Consider the following 27,910-nt stretch of genomic DNA (forward strand, 5'->3'; position numbering starts at 1 on the left):
CATTATTACAAAAAAAGTTTATTATAAATGTTGTCGAATTGACTGTAAAAGTCAATATATAATCGCCATACTACATTGGCTAAAAATTGATTTTTAGTCGTCATAAAGTAGATTTTTAAGTTGACTTAAAGACTTGTTGATAAAAGACTTGAAGCAGTTATTGACAGACTGTAGTTGACTATAGTCTACATTCAATCCGACTTTGAATTCAACTTGAAATCTTTTCCGCCGACGATAATCGACCAATAGTCGACTTGCTGTTGTGTGTGAAGTTACATACTTAAAAAATAGTTATAAAACACTACAGCTTAGACTCTTTGGATACATTACATTAACATACATTACAATAATCATTTCATTTGACGTTTATATAAACAGGGATTTGAAAAATGACAATCAGACTTAATTTCTTGCTTATGACAATATCAGTGATATCGTGAGTGTCCAAAACTAGGTACAGTATGAAAAACACAAGTATTATATATAATATATACGCATAACTTTTTTCTAGATTAAAAGTATAATTAAAACAATGGATGATAAAGTGTATAGATCGTGGAACAGTATTGATTCGGATGAAGAAATTGTTATTTCTGGTATTAGCGGCAGATTTCCAGATTCAGACAATATGAATCAATTACGAGAAAATCTATTTAATAAAGTTGACCTTGTTAAAGCAAATCATGATCGATGGAAAGAAGGTGATAACTTTATAATATAATATTCATAATTTTATTACAGTTTTACATTCTTGTAGAAACATAGTGTAACCTTTGATTGATTATTGGTCAGTTATATATGGTGTTTTTATCCAGTAATTGAATAGCAAAATTCTTTTCAATCAAAATGTAACGATTTTTTCATAATTAAGGAAATCCAGAGCAGTTTTGCTAATGTTTTAGAATTTTAGTTATAAGGTAGTTTTAAAGATTTAATTGTTGTAATTGACTATATAGTACTGATAGAGACAGCCTTGTTCTATATTTTGATCCTATTGATAATACAATAAATCATACAGTTTTGTCTTTAATAATTAAAATATTAACATGCAGCATGACTGCGTATTTGCTTCGGGGCAGTTACGCTAGCAGCTCAGAGCAAATTATAAAATAACACTATGCACTATGAAGAGTGTTAAACTAAGAACTTATACAATCAAATATCATTTAAATGCTATAAATTTTATTTAAATTTTAAAGCAAAAGAAAATAACATTTTATGTAACATATATTTAATATGCACAGAACAAACTTAAAAATAACGAAATATATAAAATATGAACATTTTATTGTATCTTAAACTAAATTAATATATGCGCACAACAAACAGAAACATGAAATAAATTAAATATGTTATAAAGTATAAATTAAAAAATCTATTCCATCTGCTCTTCCCAGAGAACATTAAGACGTCTTAAAGACAACTAAAAAGTGTTCTGAAATCTTTTGGGACGTCCGAAAAGTTGTACAAAAAGACATGGTAATATAAATTGAAATCGGGACATAAGATGTCTTTTAGACACCTTATGTCCCGATTTCAATTTATATTACCATGTCTTTCAGACGTCTTATAAGATATTTTTTAGAGGTTCTATATGACATTCTTTAACTTTATAAGATGTCTTTTACATGTCTTATTGATAATAATATTAGATATATGCATGATGAATATCAATACATACGTGCTGCAAATGGTGTGTTAACTCACATTGTTACTTATTTTAAAATAAAATTAAAATAAAAGAAAAGATTAAAAATTTAATTTATATGTTTCTTATAATATATTAAATTTTATTACAAATTTGTATCAAGGCAAAGTGTGTGTGTGTGTGTGTATGTGTGTGTGTATTTATCATTTCTTTTCGGAAATGTATCATAGAATGCTTTTCATTTAGTGACACTAACATAGTTTTATTTTTTAAAATATTTATTAATAACAAAGATAGAGTGCTTGTGTTAACTTGTGTCACTAAATAAAAAGCATACTTTATTTTCTCTTTTTCTTCCTCTTTTTTTTTCTCTCTTTCTTATTCTCGAATAAAAGCTATAATAGCGGTTGTAAAAACGTTGATAAAAGTTACAAAATATATATTTTTTAATTTAATATGTTTATAGTCAAATATGTGATAGTACAATTATAATTCTAGCTGTTAACTTAGCATGAAATGAATAGCTTCTATTTGTTAGCAAGTAAACAGTTTCCAAAAATGAATAATTTAAACAAATTATTGCTCTCGTTAAATTCTGTAAAATAATAAAATAGCTTTTATAAAAGAGATTAAAAGTGATAAATGTAAAAAAGTAGAAGTCGAGAATAAACAAAAGACACACGTAAATAAAAAATACGTATGAAACAAAAAAATTTACTAGATAGATAGATTTTATTGTTTTTCCTATTCAGGAGTTAACAAGGCGCTTTTTATCTACGGAGCGTTCCCAAATCGTTTACAACCATTTTTCACTCTACCTCCATAACCGACCTGCCATTAGCGACCTTTTGCATTCTAACCCCTTCCCCCTTCTCGCACATTCTCATCCCCTCTACTCCCATCTCCATCTCTTCCTCTTCTGCCTCTTTCTCCACGCTCGTTGATCTTCTTCCGCTTGCCATTCTTACTCCTCGCTTCCTCTCAGTTCCCTCTCTGCTCAGTTTCTATTTTCTTTCGAACATTCTCGACTCTTTCTTGCCTCCTCCCGACATTTATCCCTCTTTCTCCTTCCTCCTCCAGCTTTCTTTTCCAAACTCTTTCTCTATGGGTCTCTCCTCCTTTCTCCTCCTTGTCTTCACTCACTCTCTCTCTCCCATCTCCGCCCCGCTCGCATCTCTCTCTCCCGTGGTCTTCTTTCTCCACTCTCCTCTGACTCCTCCTAAGAATACCAAACAAACTGTTATTTTTCACCTCTGTTTGTCTCCCCTCCTTTCTCCCCCCTTCCTCCCCTACCTTAGCTTCCCCCTTTACCTTCTCCCTCCCCCACCTTTCTTTCTCCTTGTTCCATATCCATTCTATCTTGTCCACCCACTTCTATTTCCCACAAAAATTCTCCTTCCACCCCCCTTCCTCTTCCATCCATTTCCACCTCCTCCCATCTACCCACAATTCTCTGTAACCACAACGTTTCTCCTTCTCGCTCTCTCTAACCTTGCTGCCTCCATCATCCTTCACCTCATTCTTCTCTCCTGCATGAAATCCTCGTCCACCCATTGTCTCCTTCCCTTGCCTCTTCTGTTTTCTCTGCTTTCTCTCCCTTCCTCTTCCTCTCCTCTCTGCTCCTCTCCGCCATCAGTCTCCATCGTCTTCTCCACTCCGCCCACTCTCTTCCCCGGCCTTCTCTTCTCTCTTGTCCTCGTTCCCTTTTCGCCTCTCCTTCCGCTTCTCACCGACCGACCGTTTTTCTTCTTCCCCTCTGCTTTCTCTTCGTTCTCCCTGTCCGCTTGTCCACTCCTTTCTTCCCGTCTTTTCTTCCTCGTCTGGATCCAAGTCCTCTTCTTCCGTCTCTCATCTCTCCAGCCTCACCTTCAGATTTCTTAATCTTTTCCTTATCTCTTTTAACCTTTTTGACATTTCCATTCTCAGCTTTCTTAATTCTCTTCCAATCTCCTCTATCTCTTGACCGCACTTCCTTCCCTCACTCTGTCCTCTTCCGACTCCTTTATTATCCCGTTCTCTTCTCCTTTTAATTTTCGTCTCTTCCTCTATCTTCACCTCATTTTCTTTCTCTCACTCTGCTATAACTAAAAAAAATTTACTATTATACTTATTTTATATTAATTTTATTTATGTGTAATATTACTAATTTTAAAATAGGATAAAGTAAAATAATATTAATTTTTTAATAAAGGTAAGAATAACAGTAGCTGTTGATTAGATAAAAGTTTTAATGAAAACAACTTAGATTTAAATAAAATTCAAAATAATTCAAAATAATAGCTTTGATTAAAAAAAAAAAAGAGATATATGCGTGTCACGTGCCTGTGATACGAGGCGAGTGTGAGAATAAAGGCAAAGGCGTGAAAGAATGATTCGGAAACGGTTTCTGCACGACTATTCTCGTGATCAATGCAGGAATGAGTTACTTGTCTCTTATCGAGAAAACTGTTCGTAATAAATCGACAACTTTCAATACAAAAAAGTGACACGAAAACGGTCATTTTCGACGCACATCCCAAGGAGTACACAATATTTTTTTAACGTTTTTTTAAATATTTATTTTTTATTATTTTTACATTAATTAGCGTTTATTGTATAAATAATAATTATTTAATATTTATTAAACATTTGTGTTACATGAATCATTTATTTCAAATAAATTAGAAAAAATATTTATAAAACGTTTTTTATTTAACGTTTATTTAATATTTATAAATTATTAATTTTTTTATTAAAAATAATAACTTAAGAAAATTATTTAAGTAATATTTATTTAATATTTATGTAATTTTTATTTTACATTTAAAAAATTGTTTAAAATAATATTTTTAAAAATGTTGATTTAATAGTGATTTAATATTTATGTTACACTAATTAATCATTTAAAATAATGATTTAGGACAAATATTTACATAATGTTTAATTGATGTTTTTATAATATTAACTTGACATTTTAATAAATTGTTTAAAATAATATTTACGTAACATTTATTTAATGTTTATGTAGTAATTATTTCACATTTAAAAAGTTTAAAATATTATTTTAAAAAATATTTGACTCCTGGTTAGGAAGCGTTACTAATTATGGAGCATAAATCAAGTGTAAAGGAACAGTGAATCTATATAATGAGAGTGTTAAAAGCGTATAAATGAAACATTTAAAAGACACAAATTGAAACATCGGAATGTAAAGAAAGTGGAGATTAAGACAATATATATTATCGAAACAATATGGCATATTAACAATACTCAAAAATTATAAGAAATGACATCTATCCTTCATTTTTTTAACGAACACAGCAAAAATAGATCTTTTCATAAGTTATTCCACATGTAGGTATTTTGCATATGTAAAATTTAGTAAAAAACTGTAAAACTTTATGTTTAATTATAAAAATATGAGTTAATTATACATGTTTCATCCTTTTGACAAGCTATTGAAATAATCTATAACAAATATGTATGAGTAAACACGAAGTACTCATAGATCATCACGAAGTGTTAGGTTGCGTATGACCTTCGAAGTCAAGCAACGTCGACGGTGGTTAACAGTTGGGTGACCGTTTTTTCGGGCCTATAAATTAAACATGTTCTAACAAGTACAACTGTGGGTTAGCTGAAACATGTTTAGTCTTCGCCCCTAAAATTATCGTAGAAATTAAGCGATGCTGGACTGGTGAGGTTACGTTGAATTTATCAAAATGATATGAATAATACAAACAATTTTTTGCTCTTAAAACATTAAGCAAATGTTCAGTAAATATTAAAAAAAATTGTTTAAACGTTAAATAAATGTTTATTAAATAATAACCAAATATTTTTTTAAATGTAAAATAAACATTTTTTTTTATGAGAAAAATGGGATTATCCCATTATTTAAATGTTTTTTTAAATGTTTTTAAAAATAAAAAATATAATAATATATATATATAATTATAACCGACATTATATAATAATATAATTATATACAATTTCAGTTTTTAATTATATAATCATATACTTTCTAAAATTATAAAAGTATTATAATACATACAAATCATTTAATAATTTCTATATACTTGTAGAAATGATAAAAATTAAGGACGGACACGAACGATCTCAGTAAACTTCAGAATATTGCAGCAACATTGCGGCAATTTTGTAATATTGCTGTAATATTTCTACAATGTTATAATATTGCCGCAATGTTGCTGCTATGTTCTGTGTTTACTGGGACTCATTGTATAAGAATTCGAAAAATCATCGTGTGTATTGAGATAGTAATTAAGACTGTTTTAATAATTAAAAATCGACAATACAGGCCCAAGATCGGATATTCTATGGACGTCCAAATATTGGCCATTGATGAATGTCTGAAATCGGACATACAATGGACGTCCATTTCATATCCATGGACGTGTGGACTTAAAATAGATACAAAATGAACGTCCATAGGATGTCCTGTGCTGTTTGGGTAGTAGCAGGAGATTATCATCTTGTTTTGCCAATAATTGAGAATAATGGAACCCATATATTATTATATATATGGATGGATTCGACTTTTAATACTCTTTAATTTTTGTCCTTACAAAATTTTCAAAATGTTTCAAAAAGGGGTGAGGTAAATTAAAAAGTTTAAAATTTTTGAAAAATCTAAATATACTATTGTAAAGAGTATAAAATGCCATAAAAATTTTGTATAAAACATTTTTTTATAAACCTTATATTTTTAAAGATATTTGCCAAAAACGAAAAAAATGCGTTATTTTCGAAGGGTGGTTCCAACCTTTAAACGTCGAGATACGCCGCTAAAAAAATATATAAGTCTAATATTTTTTCATGTTCTACAACATATCCAAAGCTCATTAAAATCGGTGAGGGACAGTTCTGTCCGTTCCCTTGTTAGTGCGAGCCACTGGCAACTCACGTGACCCAAATCTCGGTTCTCTGTCATCGATTAATTCACAATTTTTTATTATAATTATAAATAATAAACACACACAATACACAAACAATGCACATAATGAGGTTAGGACGCGATGCATTAATTGCTTCACGAAACTATCTTACAGTTTATGAAATTTACAACAAACCACTATCGTTTTTCGAAAATTTTTATCACAACTTTAATACAAAATTTATTGAAAGACAGAGCAGACATAACAGTATATATTAAAAAATCCACTTCACGATAACATTGCACTCACTTGCGTTGCGTGTACTGGTGGTACTGGTGGTGCAATATATTGCACTAGTGAAGCACTAAAACAGATCTAAAGATCATCATAAGACCCATTTAGTATTGAATTCATGTACTGGGCAAAGGACGACGACCTATCTTAAGGGGTTAAACCACTCTAAAGCGTCGAAAAGTAACCTAATTTTAAGAATTTTTTCCGGGAAAACAATGACAAAAATCAAAAATATGTTTATGGGTCCTTATTGCCTATACATCGAAGTGTGAGAATAAATTTTTATAAGGCAATTAAAAACAAAATGCCAATTGTGCAGCTGGTTGATGGCAACGCTCGCCGACACAAAGTGCTCCGCGGTCGGAAAAGTTTCTCCTCCAATTTTGAACTTAGAACAAAAATTAAAAGTTTTTTTAGTTTTACATATAAAAAGCTCGAGAAAGACGTACGGATTTTTTTTTATATCACTTTTTGCAAAAATGGTGGACATTTGAAAAAAAAAGTTAAATTTTCACCTAAAAAAATAGGCACTAAATTGTTTATAACTAAAGAAATATGCATCATAAAAAAAATCCGTACGTCTTTCTCTAGATAATGTTGTTCAGAATGTATAGTAAAAATTTCAAGCAAATCGGTAAAGAATTGAGCGAGTTATGTTTCCGGCCGGCTCTATTGTAACGATCTATAACAAATATGTATGCATAGACAAGAAGTGTTCATGGATTATCACGTGGCGTTAGGATGCGTACGGTCTTCGAAGTCAAGCAACGTCGGCGATGGTTGACACTTGGATGGGTGACCGTTTTTTCAGATATAGAGATTAAATATGCTTTAACGGGTACAACTATGGCTTGGCTGAAACATGTTGTTATTATAGTCTTCTTCCTCTTACAAGATTACGTAAAAATCATTAGAATTTTTTATTTTTTGTTCAAGTTTTTTTCAATTTTTAAAAACTCAAAAATACTTAGAAATATTCAAAAATTTTTTAAATTATTCAAAATTTTTCATTTTTAAAGTTTTTTTGAGAAACGTTTCAATTCTTATAAAAAATCGGAATATTTATTAGAAATCCTGAAAAAAATTTTTTTAATTCTGACAAATTTTTTCACTAGGGTATATTTTACAATATCTCAGGAAATCCCTTGGACATCCTCTGGATATCGTTTGAGATATCTACAGGATGTCAAATCGGTGGACATTTGTGCATCCCTTGGATATCTCTTGGATATCGCAGACGGTCCACGGATATCCAACGATATTTTGGGGTATCCAACGATATCCCAAAATGACATCCCAGGGACATCCCTAGGATAAAGTGTGCTGTGTGGGAAGCTTTCGATTAAGCTTAGTTAGAACTTAATCAGCTTAACCGTTTCTGAGATCCGATCATCTTGGGTACTCGCAAGTCGCGTACTCGCATAAAAAACACAGTCGGTCTCGTTGCGTGTTTACTTGGCGCGATTCACTACCGGGTCTCTTGATATATAAAGAAATCAGTAATACTAAATAGTAATAAGCTAAGTATTCAGTCAAATTGCATGAATTTTTACCAGCGTATCTCTGATAATAAATAAAATATACTACTTTTGTAATAACTTTAATTACACCCATCCTACATGTATACAGGGTGTCCTAACGCACGTGAGTCAATGCTCGTAAAAAGGTAAAAGGGATCGAGATGAATATAAAAGTCCAATATTGTTTTGGGTTAGGTTTGCAAATAATCGAGATACTAACGTATGGAATCTGCAAACAATCTAATTCATTTCTATCGTAATTGTGAACAGTAAATGATAAAAGCTTATCATACATTCACAATAGATTTTTTCCGTGTTATAGCTCGAGCGGATCGAGCTCTTCCCTCGGCGCGCTTTCATTCGCATAATTTGAAAAATTAATACCTCGATTATTGGTGGACCTAACCCGAGACCTAACCCAAGACAATACTGGACTTTTATGTTCATCTCGATCCCTTTTACCTTTTTACGAGCATTGACCCATGTGCTTTGGGACACCCTGTATATTATGGATCATCTTATGGAATCCGCATATGAAATCTGGGACCATAGTCACCGATTCCGTTTCAACTGCAGAAAAATATTTGTCAGTATAAGTTAAAACAACGTGAATTTTTTTTAGATTTTTAAACCCCGAGTTTAGCGGGGGCGTTGTTATTATTTCTTTGACATGTTGCGTTTTATTCCATAATATTATAAAATTAAAAAATAAAGTAATAAAAATAATTTTTATCATACTAAAACTTCCTAACTTCCGACATCACTTTAAAGTAACTTTTCACCAATTTCTTCTTTTCTATTCTTTTTTTTAAACGTACATTTTTATGCAAAATTTTCTATTCTTTTCAATAAAAATATTTTCAATTCCCTTAAAATTAAAGAAACCATTAAAAACGATGATTTTTAAGAAAAATCCTGTTTTCTTATATCTTTCCCAAAATTTATTTTAAAATGAATATTTTTATTGGAAAGAGCGGATTTTTTTACATAATATATGTAGTTTAAAGCTTTTGCTCTCAATGGTTAAAACCAAAATTAAATAGATAAAAAAATTATTTACTATTTCTAATTATATTTTTGTCCTCATTAATGGTCCTTTTTTATTAAGTTGTTGTGCAACCATCAATCTATTTTTATTTTTATAAAGTTTGAAGATGATGAAATTACTTTTGCTTGGGCATATCCTACCATGTCATTTATGGGAATTATTATGTGATAACTCTGAATGCTTTTTACTGTATTGTATGTACATATGTTATTTAAAAATTATTTTTATTTGTTTACAAGTCTTGTTAGATAATCTTACATTAGATAAAATAACAAGTAATTTTATCATCTTCAAACTTTCTAAAAATAAAAATAGATTGATGGCTGTATAATGACTTAATAAAAAAGGACCATTAATAAGGACGAAAATATAATTAGAAATAGTTTGTTTATTTTGCTTCTAACCATTGAGAGCAAAAGCTTTAAACTACATATTATGTGAAAATATTCGCTCTTTCCAATAAAAATATTCATTTCGAAATAAATTTTGGGGAAGATATAAAAGAATATAATTTTTCTCAAAAATCATTGTTTTAATGCTTTTTTTAATTTTGAAGAAATTAAAAATATTTTTATTGAAAAAAGCAGAAAATTTTACATAAAATGTACATGTTTGAAAAAAAAGAACAGAAAAGAATTTGGTAAAAATTTACTTTAAAGCGATGTCGGAACACAACATGTCAAGGAAATAATAGCAACACCCCCGCTAAACCCGGGGTTTAAAAATCTAAAAAAATTTACGTTGTTTTAACTCATATTGACAAAAATATTTTCTGCAGTTGAAACGGAATCGGTGATTATAGTCCCAGATTTTATATTCGGATTCTGTAAAATGATCCATATATATATATATGTCGAAGAAGTATACTTTAAATTAAAATTGTAAAAAAAATGAACGAAAATATAACATCGTTGTGAAATACTACATTTTTTTTAGATTTTCTTCCGGATATGTCAAGCCGTATGGGAACAGTTAACAATGTGAAAAAATTTGATACCAATTTCTTTGAATTATCTTTCCATCAAACACAAACACTCTCACCTGAAACGAGACTCTTAATGGAACATTGTTACGAAGCAATTGTTGATGCGGGAATTAATCCAAAGCAATTACGAGGAAAAAATACTGCTGTAATTATAGGGACATATTTTATTGAAACGCAAAAAGAGTTTCCATATAAAAAAGAAGAGGTAGAGAAGAAATTTGTGAATAATACATAAATAAGTAGAAAAAAATTAAACTTACTATCATGTGTGTTAGTATTTTGTAATGGGTTATTTTATAATTAGTTAGGTGGCTTGAATATTATTGGATGTAGCAAATCTACAACAGCAAACATGATTTCATATTACTTGGATATAAAAGGACCGTCATATGTAGTTGATACAGCATGCAGTTCCAGCCTTTATGCTATGGCACTTGGTTATAATTATATTATGTCAGGAGTATGCGAAGACGCGATAATTGGGACTGCAAATCTATGTCTTAATCCAATTATTAATCTTCTATTTACTAATCTTGGTATTTTTTAAATATTATTTATTGTTAATTATATATAAACCTTAAGAATTGAAGAGATTATACTTCTCTATTTATAAAAATATATATATAATTTGACGAATTAAATAATTTTTATGCTTTTGAATATATGAAAATTATAATCCAATTTTTGGCAAAATTGAATAATATTTTTAATAGATGAAATAAACAGTTTTATAGTGCTTTTGACGAATAAACTTATCCAATGTGAAGTGAAACATATCCTTTTTATATTTTTTTCATCTTACAGGTGTTTTATCACCTAATGGTTATTGCAGACCTTTTGATTCCGCTGCAAATGGTTTTGCGCGTGCTGAAACAGTGGCAGTGCTATATCTACAAAAAGCAAAGAATGCAAAAAGGATTTATGCTATATGTCCGCATATTAAAGTAAACAGCGATGGATACAAACCAGAAGGAGTAACGTATCCATCACAATTAGCGCAAGCTAATCTACTAAGAGAAATTTACAAGGAGTGCGGAATTTCGACATCCTGCTTGGACTACATTGAGGCACATGGTACCGCAACCAAAGTTGGCGATCCTCAGGAAATTAATGCAATCCAGAACGTTTTGTGTAAAAATAGAGAAACTCCATTAATGATCGGCTCCGTAAAATCTAACCTTGGTCATGCTGAACCAGCAAGCGGCATCACTCAGATTGCTAAGGTAAAAAAAAATTGTTTATGTACTATTTTTTAAATAATACTTATTTTATGCATATATACATCTATTGTTTATATATTATTATTTATACATATATTACAATATGTTGCACATATATTTATACAAAAAATATTATTTTATTGAAAATAGTTTGATCAGATCCTTTATTGCATCAAAACATAAAGATTTATTAAAAGATTACGAAACACTTTTATGTAACTTAGTTCTGTTTATAATTAATATACTATAAAACATTAATAATGAACGATTATAAGGAGAAAAAGAGGTTATAAATTAAATGTGGGGTTATAAAACTCACAATATCTTATATATACTTTGTGTTGAGTTTCTAAGATTAACCGTTCAAATTACTTTTTATTTACATACTGGTTCAGATGTTATAACATGGCCATAGTTATTTGTGTTTTTCGTAGGAAAAAATTATGCAAAAATTACTGCACAAAAATTACCATATTTTTCTGCATGAATTTTTGCAGTTTTTGCAGATTTTTGTACAAAGTTTTCACCTTCATAATTTTTCTGCAGAAAATTTTGCAGAATTTTATGCAAATTTTTTTGAATGTAAAAAACTTCAGAAAACATTTATATATAATTCTGCAAAATATTCTGCAGGCATTCTAATTCTAAAGGCAAAACTGTACAAAAATTTGTAAAAATTTATGCAGAAATTCATGCACAAAAATATGCAACTTTTTGTGTAGTAATTTTTGTATAATTTTTTTCTACGGATTGTTTTGTGGTTATAAAAACTGCATTTTAGTATTCCAAGTAGCCGAAAGTTTTACAAGCATCTATTCTTTAGTTTATTTTGAGAAATATGTTGGGTATTACTTTTCAACTTTAATGTTTTGAACTTTAACTTATGAATAGGTCAAATAACATTTATATAACGATGATTGTATCTAATATTTCACATAATGTGTGTAGGTATGCGTCTGACATGAAGTTGTGTTTTGTTCAGAGTTATGTATCATTTGCGAGTGTCACGAGTTTGAGTTCTATAATTCCTTTGCACGTAATATTTTTACGATACCAAGCAAAATTGTTTGTTATAATATTAAAGTACTTCTATAATATGCAAAGTCGTATAATAAGTCAAACATTTTTTACATATATATTTTTTAGTTTTTTATATGATACTATCGAGAGGTATTTATATTTTTGTGATATTGATGTCCAGATCCAACAAAAAACGTAAATTGTTTATTTTTTAAAAATAAAAATAATTTTGAGAGTATCTGTTGATGATGCTCCATATCTTTCTACAGGTTCCATAATCCTAATCCTTTTTCCATTTTTAGTAAATTGTTAATTATATTTGTTATAAATATTTGAAAAACTTTTGCTTATAACATGATTGGCAGAACCCTATAAGTAATAAACTTAATTGTATCAACAAGAATTATACATATAAATGTTTACTGAGTTATTTAAATAATACAAAATGGTGGTTTTGTATTCTCCTTCTCATCTCTATCTAACTTAAATTTATGGGCGTCCATATAACTTTTTTAAGGGAGGGGGGACAGAGTGTACATATACTTATTTATGCGTATATATTATATACATATATATAAATATATACATATTTATACATACATACATATTACACACACACACACACACACACACGCACACGCACACGCACACGCACACGCGCACGCGCACGCACACACACACACACACACACACACACACGCACGCACGCACGCACGCACGCACGCACGCACACACACACACACACACACACACACACGCACGCACGCACGCACGCACGCACGCACGCACGCACGCACGCACGCACGCACGCACGCACACACACACACACACACACACACACACACACACACACAGTGTGTGTGTGTGTGTGTGTGTGTGTGTGTGTGTGTGTGTGTGTGTGTGTGTGTGTGTGTGTGTGTGTACATATATATATATATATATATATATATATATATATATATATATATATATATATATATATATATATATATATATGGTGTACGCACGCATGCACGCACGCACGCATCCCCCCCCCTCCTCCACACACACACACAATATTTGTTTAAATGCGAAGGACTAAGGGTTAAAAAATAAGATATTTTATTTGATATAAATAAAACGATGAAAAATAATTATTCAGAAAAAGAAAATTTCAAATTTCTTGAATTTTTTGAAAATTTCTTGAATTTTACGTCTAATACGCTCGCTACAAAACTTTCTGTATTATTAAAAGCAAATGCCCGATGGATGCTTAACATGCAAAATAATCAGAGGAATCATATTATAAATATAAAAAAATTATAGAATCTATTTAAAAAATGGCGATGATTTCTATGTAATATTAAAAAATAGAATTAAAAAAAAAAGTTAATTTTACCATTACTTGTCCCCCTTTAAATCCTACAACTTTTGTACATGAAACATTTTTCCAAAATGCATTGTTTGTGAGGTACTCTACCTGTTACGTTTGAAATTTTTAACATCCTGTATATATTATTAAAAAAAAATATATACGTAGATTTTTATTTTTAATTAATTTATAAATTGCAAACCAAAAATTATTTTTATTTGATTGGCAATTATAAAATCATTCTAAATTCAAAAATTAAAATATGTAAATTCAGGGGAGGGGAGCATATGCCCCTTCTTGCCCCTCTTCCATGGGCGCCCATACTTGACGCAATTAATTTAAATTTTTTTATTTAAAACTGTTATCAATTTTAAAGGTAATAATAGCATTCGAAAGCGGTTTTGTCCCTCCAAATATTAATTATACAACACCACGGAATGATATAGATGCCTTAATAAATGGTACTATTCGTGTCGTCGAAAAACCAATGCCACTAAAAAACGGTTACATAGGTATCAGTTCTTTTGGTTTCGGAGGAGCTAATGTTCATACATTATTAAAGTGGAATGACAAACAAAAAATTAACAACGGTTTACCGAATGATGATTTGCCAAGACTTGTGATATTATCTGGACGTACTGAAGAATCTGTGAAGTTGTTTTTAAACGACGTTAGTAAATATTTTGAAAACAATATTAACGTTATTTCAAATACTTAAATTTTACTTTTTGCATTATAATTTTTGTTTTAAGAAATATTTTACTTTAGGTCGTTAATAATCCAATAGATATAGAATACATACGTTTATTACACGACATCCATGCAGACAATATAGAAGGTCACCCATGGAGAGGATTTATTATACTTAATAATCAGCAACAAGAATCAGTAAAGGAAATTCAAAATTGTGAAAGCATAAAAAGACCTGTTTGGTTTATATTTTCTGCTCTGGGCACGCAATGGCCAAGAATGGGTATATATATTTGATATTTTGTATGATATTTACAATAACATTTATATAATAATATTATTTTTAAATTAAAATTAGGTCAAGATTTATTAAAATTCAACGTCTTTGCAAATACGATAAGAAAGTGTGATATGGTTTTAAAACCGTATAGTATAAGTGTCACAGACATTTTGTCAAAGACAGATAGAAAAGTTTGCGAAAATGCGTTATACGCGTTTGTTGGCATTGTTGCTGTTCAGGTAAAATATATTTTTAAGATATACATTAAAATTATCATATTATTTCATATACTTTATTATATATTTTTTATTGTTTCTTTAATATATGTAATTAATTTTTTAAAATATAGTCCCCATTATAAAATTATTTACATATTTATAGATTGGCTTGGTAGACCTCTTGACATCCTTAGGAATTACTCCGGATTACATGATTAGTCATTCCGCTGGTGAACTTGGTTGTGCCTACGCGGATAAATGTCTCACCATTGAACAAACTATTTTGTCAGCATACTTTATAGGTTTGGCATGTGTTGGAGAAGAAATAATTCGTAGCTCTATGGCACTCGTCAGTCTTAATTACGGAAATCTGAAAAATATGTGTCCAGCAGATATTGAAATAATATGCCGCAATAGCGCAAACAGCAATATTGTGTGTGGACCGACAGAATCCATACAAAAACTTATGAAAAAATTGCAGGTAGAATTAAAAAGCTTTTGTATTTTATTTCATGAATTAATATAAAACTTAAACTTAATAATTTTTTAAATATTAAATTCTTTATTTAAAGCTACATTTAAAGCTTTATCTCATCCATATATAATATATTTTGTATTATCAGCTTAATAATATTCACGTGAAAGAGATCTATTGCAACGTACCGTATCACAGTTCTTATCTCGCATCCGTGAGAACTCAACTTTTGTTAAATTTAAACAATGTAATACCGCGGCCAAAGAAACGGAGTTCAAAATGGATTAGTTCTTCAATATCTCGAACGGAATGGTTTACTTCAGCGTCAAGTTTATCATCGGCGGACTATCATACGAATAGTATATTAAACACCGTTCTTTTTGAACAAACTACACAACTAATTCCAAGTAATGCTGTGATTATCGAAATCGCACCAAACAGTGTTTTGCAAAACGTTTTGAAAGGATCCTTGGATTCAAAAATAGCAGACGTTGTACTGAATAAACATACTGAACAAAATATTCAAGTATTTTTAAGAGGAATTGGAAGGCTCTACAATTATGGTTTACAGCCGCAGATTGCCAATCTGTACCCGCCAGTGGAATTTCCAGTTAGCCGAGGAACTCCTATGATCTCTCCATCGATCAGGTGCATTATATATTACCGAAATGTACATACAATTTTATAATATATAAACAAGGTTTTTCATTTGATTTCAGATGGAATTATTCTGAAGATTGGTTTATACCGGGTTGTAAAATGGATAAGAATGAAGAAGGAGAAAGATACATCGAAATTTTACTTAAAGATGTGGAGCACGATTATATGACCGGACACGTAATAGATGGGAGAATTTTGCTGCCTGCAACAGGTTACCTTGTACTTGTTTGGCAAACTATTGGCATGATGAAAGGATTAGGGTTCTCAACAATACCGATAACATTTCGAGATGTAAAATTTATTCGTGCTACTCATTTGACAAAAAGTAATACTGTAACAGTAAGAATTGCGATACAAAAAGGTATTTATGAAATAAGTAATTTAAAAGCATAATCGTAAAGAATGCATGTGATGTAAAAAAATTTAAAATTATTATAGATGGGAAATTCGAAATAACCGAAGGTGATAGCGTTGTGGTGACAGGCACAGTGTACGAAATTTTGAATCCAGAACAAGAAATGACTTCGACAGATTTATTATCAGAGAATTATGATGAAGAAGAACAAATGACGACCCGAGACATCTACAAAGAGTTGAAACTCCGCGGTTATCAGTATAGCGGCTGGTTTCGTGGAATAAAGAGTGCATCCGTTTCGGGCAATAAAGGACATATCGTTTGGAAAAATTGGGTAACGTTCATGGATGCCATGCTACAAATGCGTCTTATCGGATACGATACTAGGAAATTGTATGTTCCTACGAGTATTAAAAAACTGGTAATTAATCCTGAACTTCATATTTCGATGCTACGAAATAATGCAGATTATGTGAAAGGTACGTTAGATATGCATAAACAGAGGTGTTACTTAATAAGTACTGTTTTGTTTTACAATAAAAGTATAACTTGTAACATACAATAACTCAGATGGCATATGATATCCTCCGTATATTCTGAATTCATACAGAATGTCCTATATATATATATATTGCATTCTGAGAATATACTAAGGATATCGTAAACAGTAAATAATGGATCACCAATATTTCGTATATTCTGAGGATATTTTGAGTATATCGGGTACAGAATATCACATACCATATGTATATCGTAGATTATTCGTATATTCGAAATTTGTTCCGAACGTCTCATGTATATACGTAATATTCTGAGGATATTCTGAGGATATCTCATACTCCATACGTGGTAGTCTGTACCCAATAGGGTAAAGGGATTATGGGATATCACTTCCATTTTCTTAATTATTTCCAAAATATATGCAATTAGGAAAAAAAATATATACTGTTTTTAATCGTCACTTCATGTAGTTTTAGGAAACCTACTTCAATAATAAGTTATATCTCGTTTGAATTTTAATGTACATAGGTTAGTTTGAAATATGTCAGTTTTTGTATCAAAACCAAAAAGTCTTCTAATAAGAGATACTGGCTGATTCTAATATGAGATACTGTCTCATTTTAGGTAAACTTAGTTTCATTTTTATTAACATCAAAAATAAAATATAGATCAAAAATATAGATAAAAATAAATTTTTATTATTACCGGTCTTAATTTTACAGTGTTATAGGTGTCTTCTCAAAATGAAAAAAATATAGCTTTAATTATAATATTTATTAGACTTAGGTATTTATAAATTTTGCATCAAAATGTCAAACAATATGAAGAAAGGTACTTATACCTTAAATCAAACAAAAAAACTATTCTTAGAAAAGAAAAATAAAATAAAATACATCCTTAAATATTACGAGACCTTCGGTATCTCTTATTAGGAGCTTATCATTTGACCGAGATTCAACAAAAAAACATTTTGTTTTACTTATAAAACATTATAATGTGCACTAATCATAAAATATACCATATTAGCGACGAATTTATTAATATTTTACAACATTTAAAACAAATTTTATAACATTTAACGTATCTTGAATCTAGTGCGGGAGTAATATGTGTTTTTGCTTTTGCAACAAATCAGCCTGTCCTCGCCTGTTCGCTATTGCTGGCCAGCGCAAAGTGATACACGATTAGACCTGTTCATCCGAGGAAGTAAGCGACGCAAGCGCCACACATTTCAAGTGCACCGTTTCGTTAATCGACGTTATCTCATATTAGGGATGCTATCTCATAATCGGCATCTTTACCCTATACTCCAAATATCCCCAGAATATACAAAATATTAGCGATCTATTATCTCTTTCTCAAGTCTTGTCTACAATAAAGATTTAAGCTTTATGCCGTAAGAAATTAATCAATCACAATTGAGTATTTTTATAAAAATCGACTGTGATTGATCAATTTTCTATGATTTAAAGCTCATTTCATGGACTAGCACCCCTGACGAAAATATTTTATTGAAAATCTCTCCCAATTAACTTATTTCATTGAAATTTTTTAAATTCATTAAAATCTATTAAAATTTATTAAAATTAATTTAATTCATCAAAATTTATTAAAATTTATTAAATTTTTTTATTGTTATTTAACAGAAAAAGAAATTTTATGAATTTTAATGAATCTTAAAGAATCTTAATAAATTTTAATAAATTTTAATGAATTTTAATAAAAAGGGTCAACTGAGAGAGATTTTTAGTAAAATATTTTAGTAATATATTTTCATTAGGACACTCTTGGATGTTTTGTTTTGGAATGCGCTCCAATCCAAAAGCAATAGGTTTGTTTTTTTAGCTGAACTTCTTGCACGATTCAGCTTTCTTCTTTTTCTATTCATTGGAGAGAAAAAGATAAAAGTTCAACTGTGCTACAAGTTCAGTCAAAAATAATGGTATATCCACACAAGCTTGCATAAGCGCATAAGCATATGCATAAGAAATTTGATTGGTCTATTTTCTTGTGTAAGTGCTTGTAGACCATTCAATTTTTTATCTACATGTTCCCAGATAGCACAATATATTTTGAGAATATTCTGAGAATATTACGAAAATGTCATATCTGATATATGTAGGATATACTCCACGTATACTATGATATACTTAGGATATTTCTATGTCCGCAGTAATATTGTTCTAAGTATATTTTTAGAATATTTTTTATGATATTCTGAGAATATTTGAAGTATATTCTTAAAATATTATAGATGATATTTTGAGAATATACATTGAATATTCTCAGAATATCATAAAAGATATTCTGAGAATATACTGAGAGCAATGTTACTGCGGACATAGGAATATCTTGAGTATATTCTAAGTATATTATAGTATACGTGGAGTATATCCTACGTATATCAGACATGACATTTTCATAATATTCTCAGAATATTCTCAAATATATTGTGCTATCTGGGAAGTTGCAAAAAATCTGTGTGATATCATATAAGTGTACATTTTAGATACCATATTACCCGTACAAATATATAGAGAGATAGACACGATTATAGCTGGCGGGATAGAGATACAAGGGCTTAAAGCTACTCAGATTTCTCGTCGAAATTTAAACCAAGTTGCTGTTATTGAGCAGTACAGATTTATAGCTCATCAAGATCGCGCTGAGATTCCTTTAAATGAAGCTATACGGATATCTGCTCAACTTGTGTTGGAAGATCATCAAATCACTAAAGTGAAAGCCATTGAGCTGGTGGAAGACGTTGACGATGTTACATTAGAATACCTTTCGTCTTCATTGTTGATTGAAGCTTTTGAGAACATACCATTGATACAAACGAGTGTCACTCTATTAACATCGCCAAATCGTTTCAGTTCAGCAGACTTATTAGAAAATATTTTAATCGCTGATATAAACAAACCAACTGTAAACGATAAAGTCTTAATAGTTGCCGGTTTCAATCTTCTGTCTAAACATCAAGCTTCTTTAGAGCGACTTTTGCCATTTCTAAAAGAAGGTGGCTATCTGTTGACGCGTGAAAAGTGCGACATATATGACTATAGCAAGTATCAGCAACAATACCAATTAAATCTTATTCTTGAAAAGCGCACCGATAAAGTAATGATTGTTCTTATGAAGAAGAAAGTTTATGTAAAAAAACAAATTGTTGTTCGTATAAGTAATAATAATTTCAACTGGTTAGATGATTTAAAGCCGCTTGTAAGCGATGAAAGCAAACTCGAGGAGGATAGTAGAATCATAATTGTCGGAGAGGGAGACTCTGAGTGTGGTCTGTTGGGTTTTGTTAACTGCTTGAGAAAAGAACCAGGTGGAGAACTTGTTAGGGGTGTGCTTATTCAAGACAAGGAAGCTCCTAAATTTTCTCTTCAAGACCCCTTCTATTTACAACAATTGGAAAAAGACATGACTATTAATGTATTACGGTCTGATAGAATCTGGGGATCGTACAGACATTTACGATTACCACAACAGAAAGCCAAACCTGTTTCTACCGCTCACGTTAGCCAAACAGTATGTACAAAAATATTTTCAAAGTATATTGGTGATCTATTGATGTGCATAATAAAATTATGTACGTTCATGCATTTTAATTTCTGCCATTTTTATTTACAATTTTTAAAATTAAGATTATTGTTTCATATATTATACTGTATATTGTATTATAATTGACTTTTGTAGGTTTGTGGTGATTTGAGTACATTTCGTTGGATAGAGAATAATCTAACCATTCGATATCGTCGTGAAGACTTAGTACATGTTATATATTCATCCCTTAATTTTAAAGATGTAATGCTCGCTACTGGTAAATTAGTACCTAATATGGCGCTTTCTCGAGGACGGTTATTTGAATGTATTCCTTTTGGATTGGAATATGTTGGATTCGACGCTACCGGGCAACGAGTAATGGGACTTCATGATACTGAGTAAACAATGTTTTAAAAACTAGTTATACTTTTTAATATGAAAATATTAAAACCAACTTGAAATAATTTTTTTAGTTGTATAGCAAACGTTGTTGTAAAGAATAAAGACTTATGTTGGAAAATACCGGATGCGTGGACATTTGAAGAGGCTGCGACGGTTCCATGCGTTTATGGTACAGTTTACTACGCCTTATTCATTTATGGAAAAATGAGAAAAGGCGATAAAGTACTTATACACTCTGGTACTGGCGGCATTGGACAGGCAGCTATTCATCTCGCTCTCAAAGAAGGATGCGAAGTATTCACTACTGTAGGCACGAGCGAGAAACGAAATTTTATTAAAAAAATGTTTCCTACAATTTTGGATGAACATATTGGAAATTCTCGAGATACCAGCTTTGAACAAATGATAATGGGGCAAACGAACGGTCGTGGCGTCGACATTGTATTGAATTCATTAGCGGAAGAAAAGCTAATTGCCTCCGTTCGTTGTTTGGCTCTAAACGGTTGTTTTTTGGAGATTGGAAAGTTTGATCTTGTTTCTAACAATCCTCTTTGTATTTCTGCGTTTCAGAAGGGTATTAGTTTTCATGGAATTTTATTAGATAATTTATTGATTGGTGATCACAAGTATAAATCCATGTTAGGCAAAATGATAACCGATGGTCTTAAGAACCTAACCATCAAACCTATTCAAGTAAAAGTTTTCCCGAAAACAGATATTGAAGGAGCTTTTAGATACATGGCGAGTGGAAAACACATGGGAAAGGTAATTATTATGTTATTATTAATAACAAAGGAATTTATTTTTTTATTATTGTGTTGCACAGAAATATTTTGTACATAATTTATGTTTATTTTCAATATATGTTTACAGATTATTATTAATATTCAGGAAAGAAACAAACCTTTAGATGAACCCATTATCGCATATCGTCGTTTTTATTGTCTCAGGAACAAAAGTTATATTATATTGGGTGGTTTGGGTGGATTTGGTTTAGAGTTAACAGATTGGCTAATATTTCGTGGTGCCAGGAACATAGTATTAGTTTCACGAACTGGAATAAAAAATGGTTACCAACGCATGAAGGTTCGACTGTGGGAATCGTATGGTGTAAATGTGCTAATCATCAAAAATATCGATGTCGCTAATCTGAAAGGTTGTGAATACCTCTTGCAAACTGCTGAAAACGAAGCACCAGTGGACGCGATATTTAACCTCGGTGTGGTGTTGAAAGATAATGTTCTAAAGAATCAAACGGTGGAGACGTTTGTAGAGTCTTTTCAGTCAAAGGCGCGAGCGACGCAAACTTTGGATAAACTTTCCAGAAAGTTTTGTCCCAAACTGAGGCATTTCGTAGTATTCTCTTCCGTTTCCTGTGGTAGAGGCAACCTTGGACAGACTAATTACGGCATGGCCAACTCTGTTATGGAAAGAGTTTGCGAAAAGAGGGTTGAAGAAGGATTACCTGGATTAGCAATTCAATGGGGAGCTGTTGGTGACGTGGGTCTCGTCGCTGACATGCAGGAGGACGATAAGGAATTGATTATCGGTGGTACCTTACAACAAAAGATATCCTGCTGTCTTGACGAACTCGATAAGTTTTTACTTCAAAGCCACCCTGTTGTGAGTAGTATGGTGGTAGCTGAAAAGAAATTGGGATCTATCGGACATGGAAGTCCGATAGAAGCTGTCGCCAGTATTTTAGGTAAATGTATACTTACTTTTTTCTTTTACATACTTACTATATTCCCACCAAATACCAAGTTACATGTAACGTACCTGTTAGTTGTAATTTCCCACTCAACAATGTAATTGTAATATAACACATGTGTTATATTGCAATTATATTATTGAGTGGGAAATTACAACTAACAAGCACGTTACATGTAACTTTGTGTTTGCTGGGTTATTTATTCAGTTCTGTTTTACGTAACCAGTAGTAGTACATTATAGTTCAAGTCAAAAAAACTTTCTATTAAATTACAGATGTAAAAAACATGAAAGTTGTAAGTCCAAATACATCTCTGGCTGAACTTGGAATGGATTCCATGATGGCTGTTGAAATCAAACAAACTTTGGAACGAGAATTTGACATTTTTCTCACTGCACAAGAGATATCTAATCTCACCATTGCGAAACTTAATAAGATGTCCAATACAAACGTCAATGATGATGATATGCAGCATGAGAATGATCTTTATGCAGAAGAGGCCTATTCCACGAAATTGCCAGTTAATATTGTACAAGACAAAGATTTTATTTCAGAAAACTGTTTTGATCTCTCGACCGGAAAACTAAATACTACAACTAAAGTGTTTCTTATCCCGGGAATCGACGGTTGTGGAACGGTATTTCGTCATTTAGCTGCAGATATTAAATTTTCCGCAACGTCTTTGCATTATAACACAAATAACATCGATGCTACAGACATCATATTGGACACAACTGATCGTATTATCAATGTGAGCAATCGTACCAATAATTTCATGTTCTACTTACGTAGAGTTGTTATTATTTTATTTTGTGAGCATAAATTTTAAAAAATATTTTAATAATTACTTTAATATTTCCATAGCATGTATTATCAAAACTAAAAGACGGAAAAGACTTTGTAATGGTAGGATACTCCTTTGGATCTATTATTGCAATTGAGTTAACAAGAAGATTGGAAGACTTGAATTTCAAGGGTCGTTTGATTCTTATCGACGGTGCTCCTGAACAAATGCGAATGATATACAAATATTCTACATCAAATTATAACGATGTGGATCTTCAGTTTGTTGTTTTGACTAATATTATAGAACTTTATTCACCAGGATCTAGTAAAAAGGTATAATTGTTTTCTCAATTATTAAAATTTATTGTACATTTACGATATATTTCTTTATTTTTTGTGGAAATTATTTTTAATATTATGTTCTGTTTTAAAATTTTGTAATTTATTGGTTTTTGTTTTAATTTAAATTCTTATATTAAAAAAAATTATATATAGTTTTTTATTCGATAGATTATAATGGAACTGGAGAAATGCAATACCTGGGAAGAACGATACAATATTTTTGCAAGATTGTTTTTAATTATGAATACGTCACTATCCTCAGCAAATTTAAAGACGCTGTGTACTACTGTTTACAAACATTTATCCGCTATTGGACACTACGATCCTTCTACATTGCCACCTATTAATTCTCCTATAACCTTGTTAAAACCTACACAACCGTTGAATATACCAATGACGGATGAAGATTATGGTTTGCATAAGGTGTTTTTAAGAAGTTGCATTAATTTTTATTTTATTGTAGTAAGTCAAATTTATCAAAAGTTTTGAGATTAATAAAAAAGTATAATATTTAAGGTAACTCAAAATGTAGTTCAAGTACATTACGTCGATGGTACTCATGTGACAATATTGAGAAACAAAAAGGTGTCGGCTGCAATTAACGGAGAATCACCCTTTATTATTTGAGGTAATTATTTATGACATTGAAAGATGAAGAAGTGTCTCCTGCGATTAACTGGGTACCACTGTTTCTAATTTTATGTTATAATTTGTAAAAAATGTGAAATAATTAAAATTCTGGACATTAAAAAAATATTTATATTGCATATATTATAATTTTTTTTTCTTAAAAATGATTATAAAGAGCTATTTAAAAAAATGTTTAGAAGTATTTAAAAAGTAAGGTTATATATTATTTACATAAAAGAAAAATAGGGAACACTTTTCATATACCGAAAAGTTAGACTATTTTCAAACCGCTGGAACTCAGCGAAAAATTATCGTAGAATCAAAATCCAAAAAGCGATTTAAAGCTTGAAACTTTTACTTTTAAACTTATACTTTTTAGCGATTTCAGTTATCTTTCTTTTCATCAACAATGGTACAATGATGAAGCTTGACCCGATAAAATAAAAATTTTTAATCCGAATTTGCAGCGCTGCATCTTGCGTGAAAAAAAATCATAGAGAATTTCTGTTATGTGCATTTTATAGCGGGATCTTTTCCTTTTATGTCGAGTGACTGTCAATTGCTGTACGAATTTTTTTGACCTAGTTATTGAGATTTTAAGCAAAAATGATCATTTTGACTTTCATTGCTTATTACTCGTGAACAGATCAACGTACAGCGTTCAGCAAAAAAGCGTTGGAAAGCTGAAAGTTTGCACTTTTGAATGCTGTTATTAATTTTTTCACAGCTTTACTTTTTCTAACAACAAATCGCGTTCAAAAATTACGTAAAAATCGCATATTTTACGGTTTCCATTTTGTTCAATGTACTGTTGTGAAGAAAGATTCAATCATATTGCTAAAACAAAGTTTTATAGTACGATTATTCTTATAGTACGATAATAAACATTAACGTTCATGGAATAAAATATTTTTATTTCACGTGTTTATCATTCTTGGAATTGCTGAAATTGCTTACAACGTTTTTCCAACAATTTTCTACACTTTTTTGACCAATTAAGTTACAAAGTCAACCTTACATTTTTTTTTAAATAACGCTTACCGCCGACATTAGCATTATCCAATGTGCACCACGTGGAGGATGCCGGTCAGATTGTGCACATTGCGCGCGCGTGTACATGTGTTTCACAGCAAAGGTAAGGAGCTCGCGGCTGTTCCTTGCGATTTCTTAAATGTTGTTTTATGTCGTTTCAAATGCGTTCAAATGTCTACGCGGCATTTTGAAAATTTCGTATACAAGCTCAATACACTACGAGAGTCGTCTGTGTACTGAACATTTATTTCAAATCTCTTTGTACGTAAACATTACTTGTAAACATTACGTGTATGTGAGTGACATGTATGTGAGTAGGTGCGTACTCATAATGTTTACATGTAATATTTATGTGTAGAGGCTTTAAAACAAATGTTTAACACACAGACGATTCTCGTAGAGTATTGAGCTTAAGTTAAATCACTTTGAACAAAAACGTTCTTTATCATTTTAGCATTAAGTCTAAACAATTTATATAATAAAAATATATTAAAAAGTTATTAATTTCTAAAAATGGTTACATATAAAGGTTTTTATGATTAATAAAATTAAACATTTACTTCGTTTGCAATATAGCAAAATAAATTTCTAATTAAAATGTGTTAAAATACAAATATTCGACAGTTACTATTCCCTAGATTCAAAAAAATATACTTTCTTCTATGAATTAAACAAAATAAATTACGAAATGTATAAATTTTATGATCCATAAAATATAATACTGTTTATCTTCGATCTTATATCTATAATATATATATTGGCTGTGTTTTAAAATTGCTGTCAGTATTGAAAATCTATAGTGTACGTAACAAAAATTATAAATTTTCTGTACTGACAGCAATTTTGAAACACAGCTATAATATGTACATATATATTTTGTAACATGAAATAAGAAAAATATTTATAAATGTCGTATTATATTTATTACATTATTAGTGTACATACTAAATAAATTTGAACGTCTCAAATATTTCAATATTCTATATATTGTGAATTATTTGAGGAGTGCCATACTGCTTTTTTAAACACTGGTTTTTTGCACAAAATTCTAGTTCGAAATCGAATAAAATATTTCATTATTTTATCAAATAAACGAAAACAATTTTGTAATGAGTCGCATCGGATGAGTCATTTTCTGAGTGAAAAATTTAATTAAATTACAGTTTATGTTATTTAAATAAGGAATACATCTTCAAAAAATTACTTCCATTTCATAAAAATAATTAAATGTTTTATGTTTTGTGTTTTAAATGTTTTTTTGTTTTAATGCCTTACTTATTTATGAGTTAAAACTTATTTATGACTTCAAACGTTCAATCACAATCACATTTACAATCAGTATGTACACAGTATATATACGCAGTTTGTTATATACATCGTTGCCATTTTGTTTCAGAATTCAGGATTGTCGCGTCTCTTAGTAAAGGGTCTCTAATTGTGGGGTCCTTACCTTTGCTGTGAACATAGAGCTTATACTAATGGAGTGACCATTGCTATATGCCGACAGTAAGAGAGTCCGCGCGGGGAGAATCAACGAGAGACATGAATATATTCTCATATATTCTGTTTCTTTTCGTGTTGGACATCCCCACCACTCCGTTCTCTAGAAGAAAAGAAACGCACATACAAGCGGTACGAGTCTATTTAGGCCGTTGCAGGCTGATATCAAATACAAATAACTAAAATTAATTTGACGTGTTACTATTTATAATGACAATAACTATATTTGTAAACGTAACTTGATAACGTATCATAATTTGTTGTGCAAAATTTTGTTCATCAACCTTTAGAGGACAAAATCTCTAAAAAATAAATAACGAAAAAAATGACAAAACTTATATTGTTTAATAATAAATAAACAAAACATAAATCAATTAAACATTTAATAAAAAGTGTTATTTAATTTAACCTTTCTAAAGTTTTAGAACCTTTTTTTAGTTTTAATTTATATTTCTTAAATATTTACTTTAATATTTTTGAAAATTCCAAACAATTTTCAAATATTTTTAATATAAATATTATGTAGTATTTATCTTATTTTATCACTTTTATTATTTACATGTATACTTGTGTTTCTTTAATTATTTGTAAAGTTTAAGTGCAAATTTATATTTAAAAAGTAAGATTTATAAAATTGGCAAAGAAAAATAAATAAAATTACAGCTGCAAATATAGGTTTAAGTACATGTGTTACTTCTAATAGAATAGGCCTAGCACGTAATGTTTTGTATTACAATAATGTTTTAACGATATCTTATTTTGCATATCTACATGTCTTATTTTTATCTTTTTGTGTTTTATTAGTATTATGGATTT

General features: G+C 30.3%; 1 protein-coding gene across 2 annotated transcripts; it reads left to right on the plus strand.

Annotated features, from left to right (window-relative positions):
* Positions 1-95: 95 nt before the first annotated feature.
* Positions 96-27,420, plus strand: LOC105829623 (fatty acid synthase-like). 2 transcript variants are annotated; one of them, XM_036287657.1, is made up of 21 exons: positions 96-454; positions 512-701; positions 10,324-10,577; positions 10,677-10,908; positions 11,177-11,595; positions 14,340-14,633; positions 14,732-14,936; positions 15,012-15,172; positions 15,315-15,632; positions 15,775-16,274; positions 16,346-16,647; positions 16,725-17,120; positions 19,652-20,676; positions 20,845-21,089; positions 21,165-21,858; positions 21,967-22,798; positions 23,080-23,555; positions 23,669-23,923; positions 24,101-24,355; positions 24,449-24,560; positions 26,991-27,420. In XM_036287657.1, the coding sequence occupies exons 2-20, from the start codon at positions 533-535 to the stop codon at positions 24,557-24,559; spliced, it is 7,143 nt and encodes a 2,380-aa protein (XP_036143550.1). In that variant the 5' UTR covers positions 96-454; positions 512-532; the 3' UTR covers position 24,560; positions 26,991-27,420. The 2 variants fall into 2 exon arrangements, with proteins under 2 accessions (XP_036143550.1, XP_036143549.1); XM_036287656.1 differs by having other exon boundaries at positions 96-436.
* Positions 27,421-27,910: the final 490 nt, after the last annotated feature.

Source organism: Monomorium pharaonis, chromosome 5 (assembly GCF_013373865.1).
Source record: "Monomorium pharaonis isolate MP-MQ-018 chromosome 5, ASM1337386v2, whole genome shotgun sequence".
Classification (NCBI taxonomy): domain Eukaryota; kingdom Metazoa; phylum Arthropoda; class Insecta; order Hymenoptera; family Formicidae; genus Monomorium; species Monomorium pharaonis.

Bases quoted from the DNA above. Each gene is read 5' to 3' on its own strand.
- LOC105829623 (XM_036287657.1), top strand. From the start codon at position 533: ATGGATGATAAAGTGTATAGATCGTGGAACAGTATTGATTCGGATGAA. The intron at 11,596-14,339 runs GTAAAAAAAAAT...TCAATTTTAAAG, and splicing joins GCATCACTCAGATTGCTAAG to GTAATAATAGCATTCGAAAG. The intron at 16,275-16,345 runs GTGCATTATATA...ATTTGATTTCAG, and splicing joins ATGATCTCTCCATCGATCAG to ATGGAATTATTCTGAAGATT.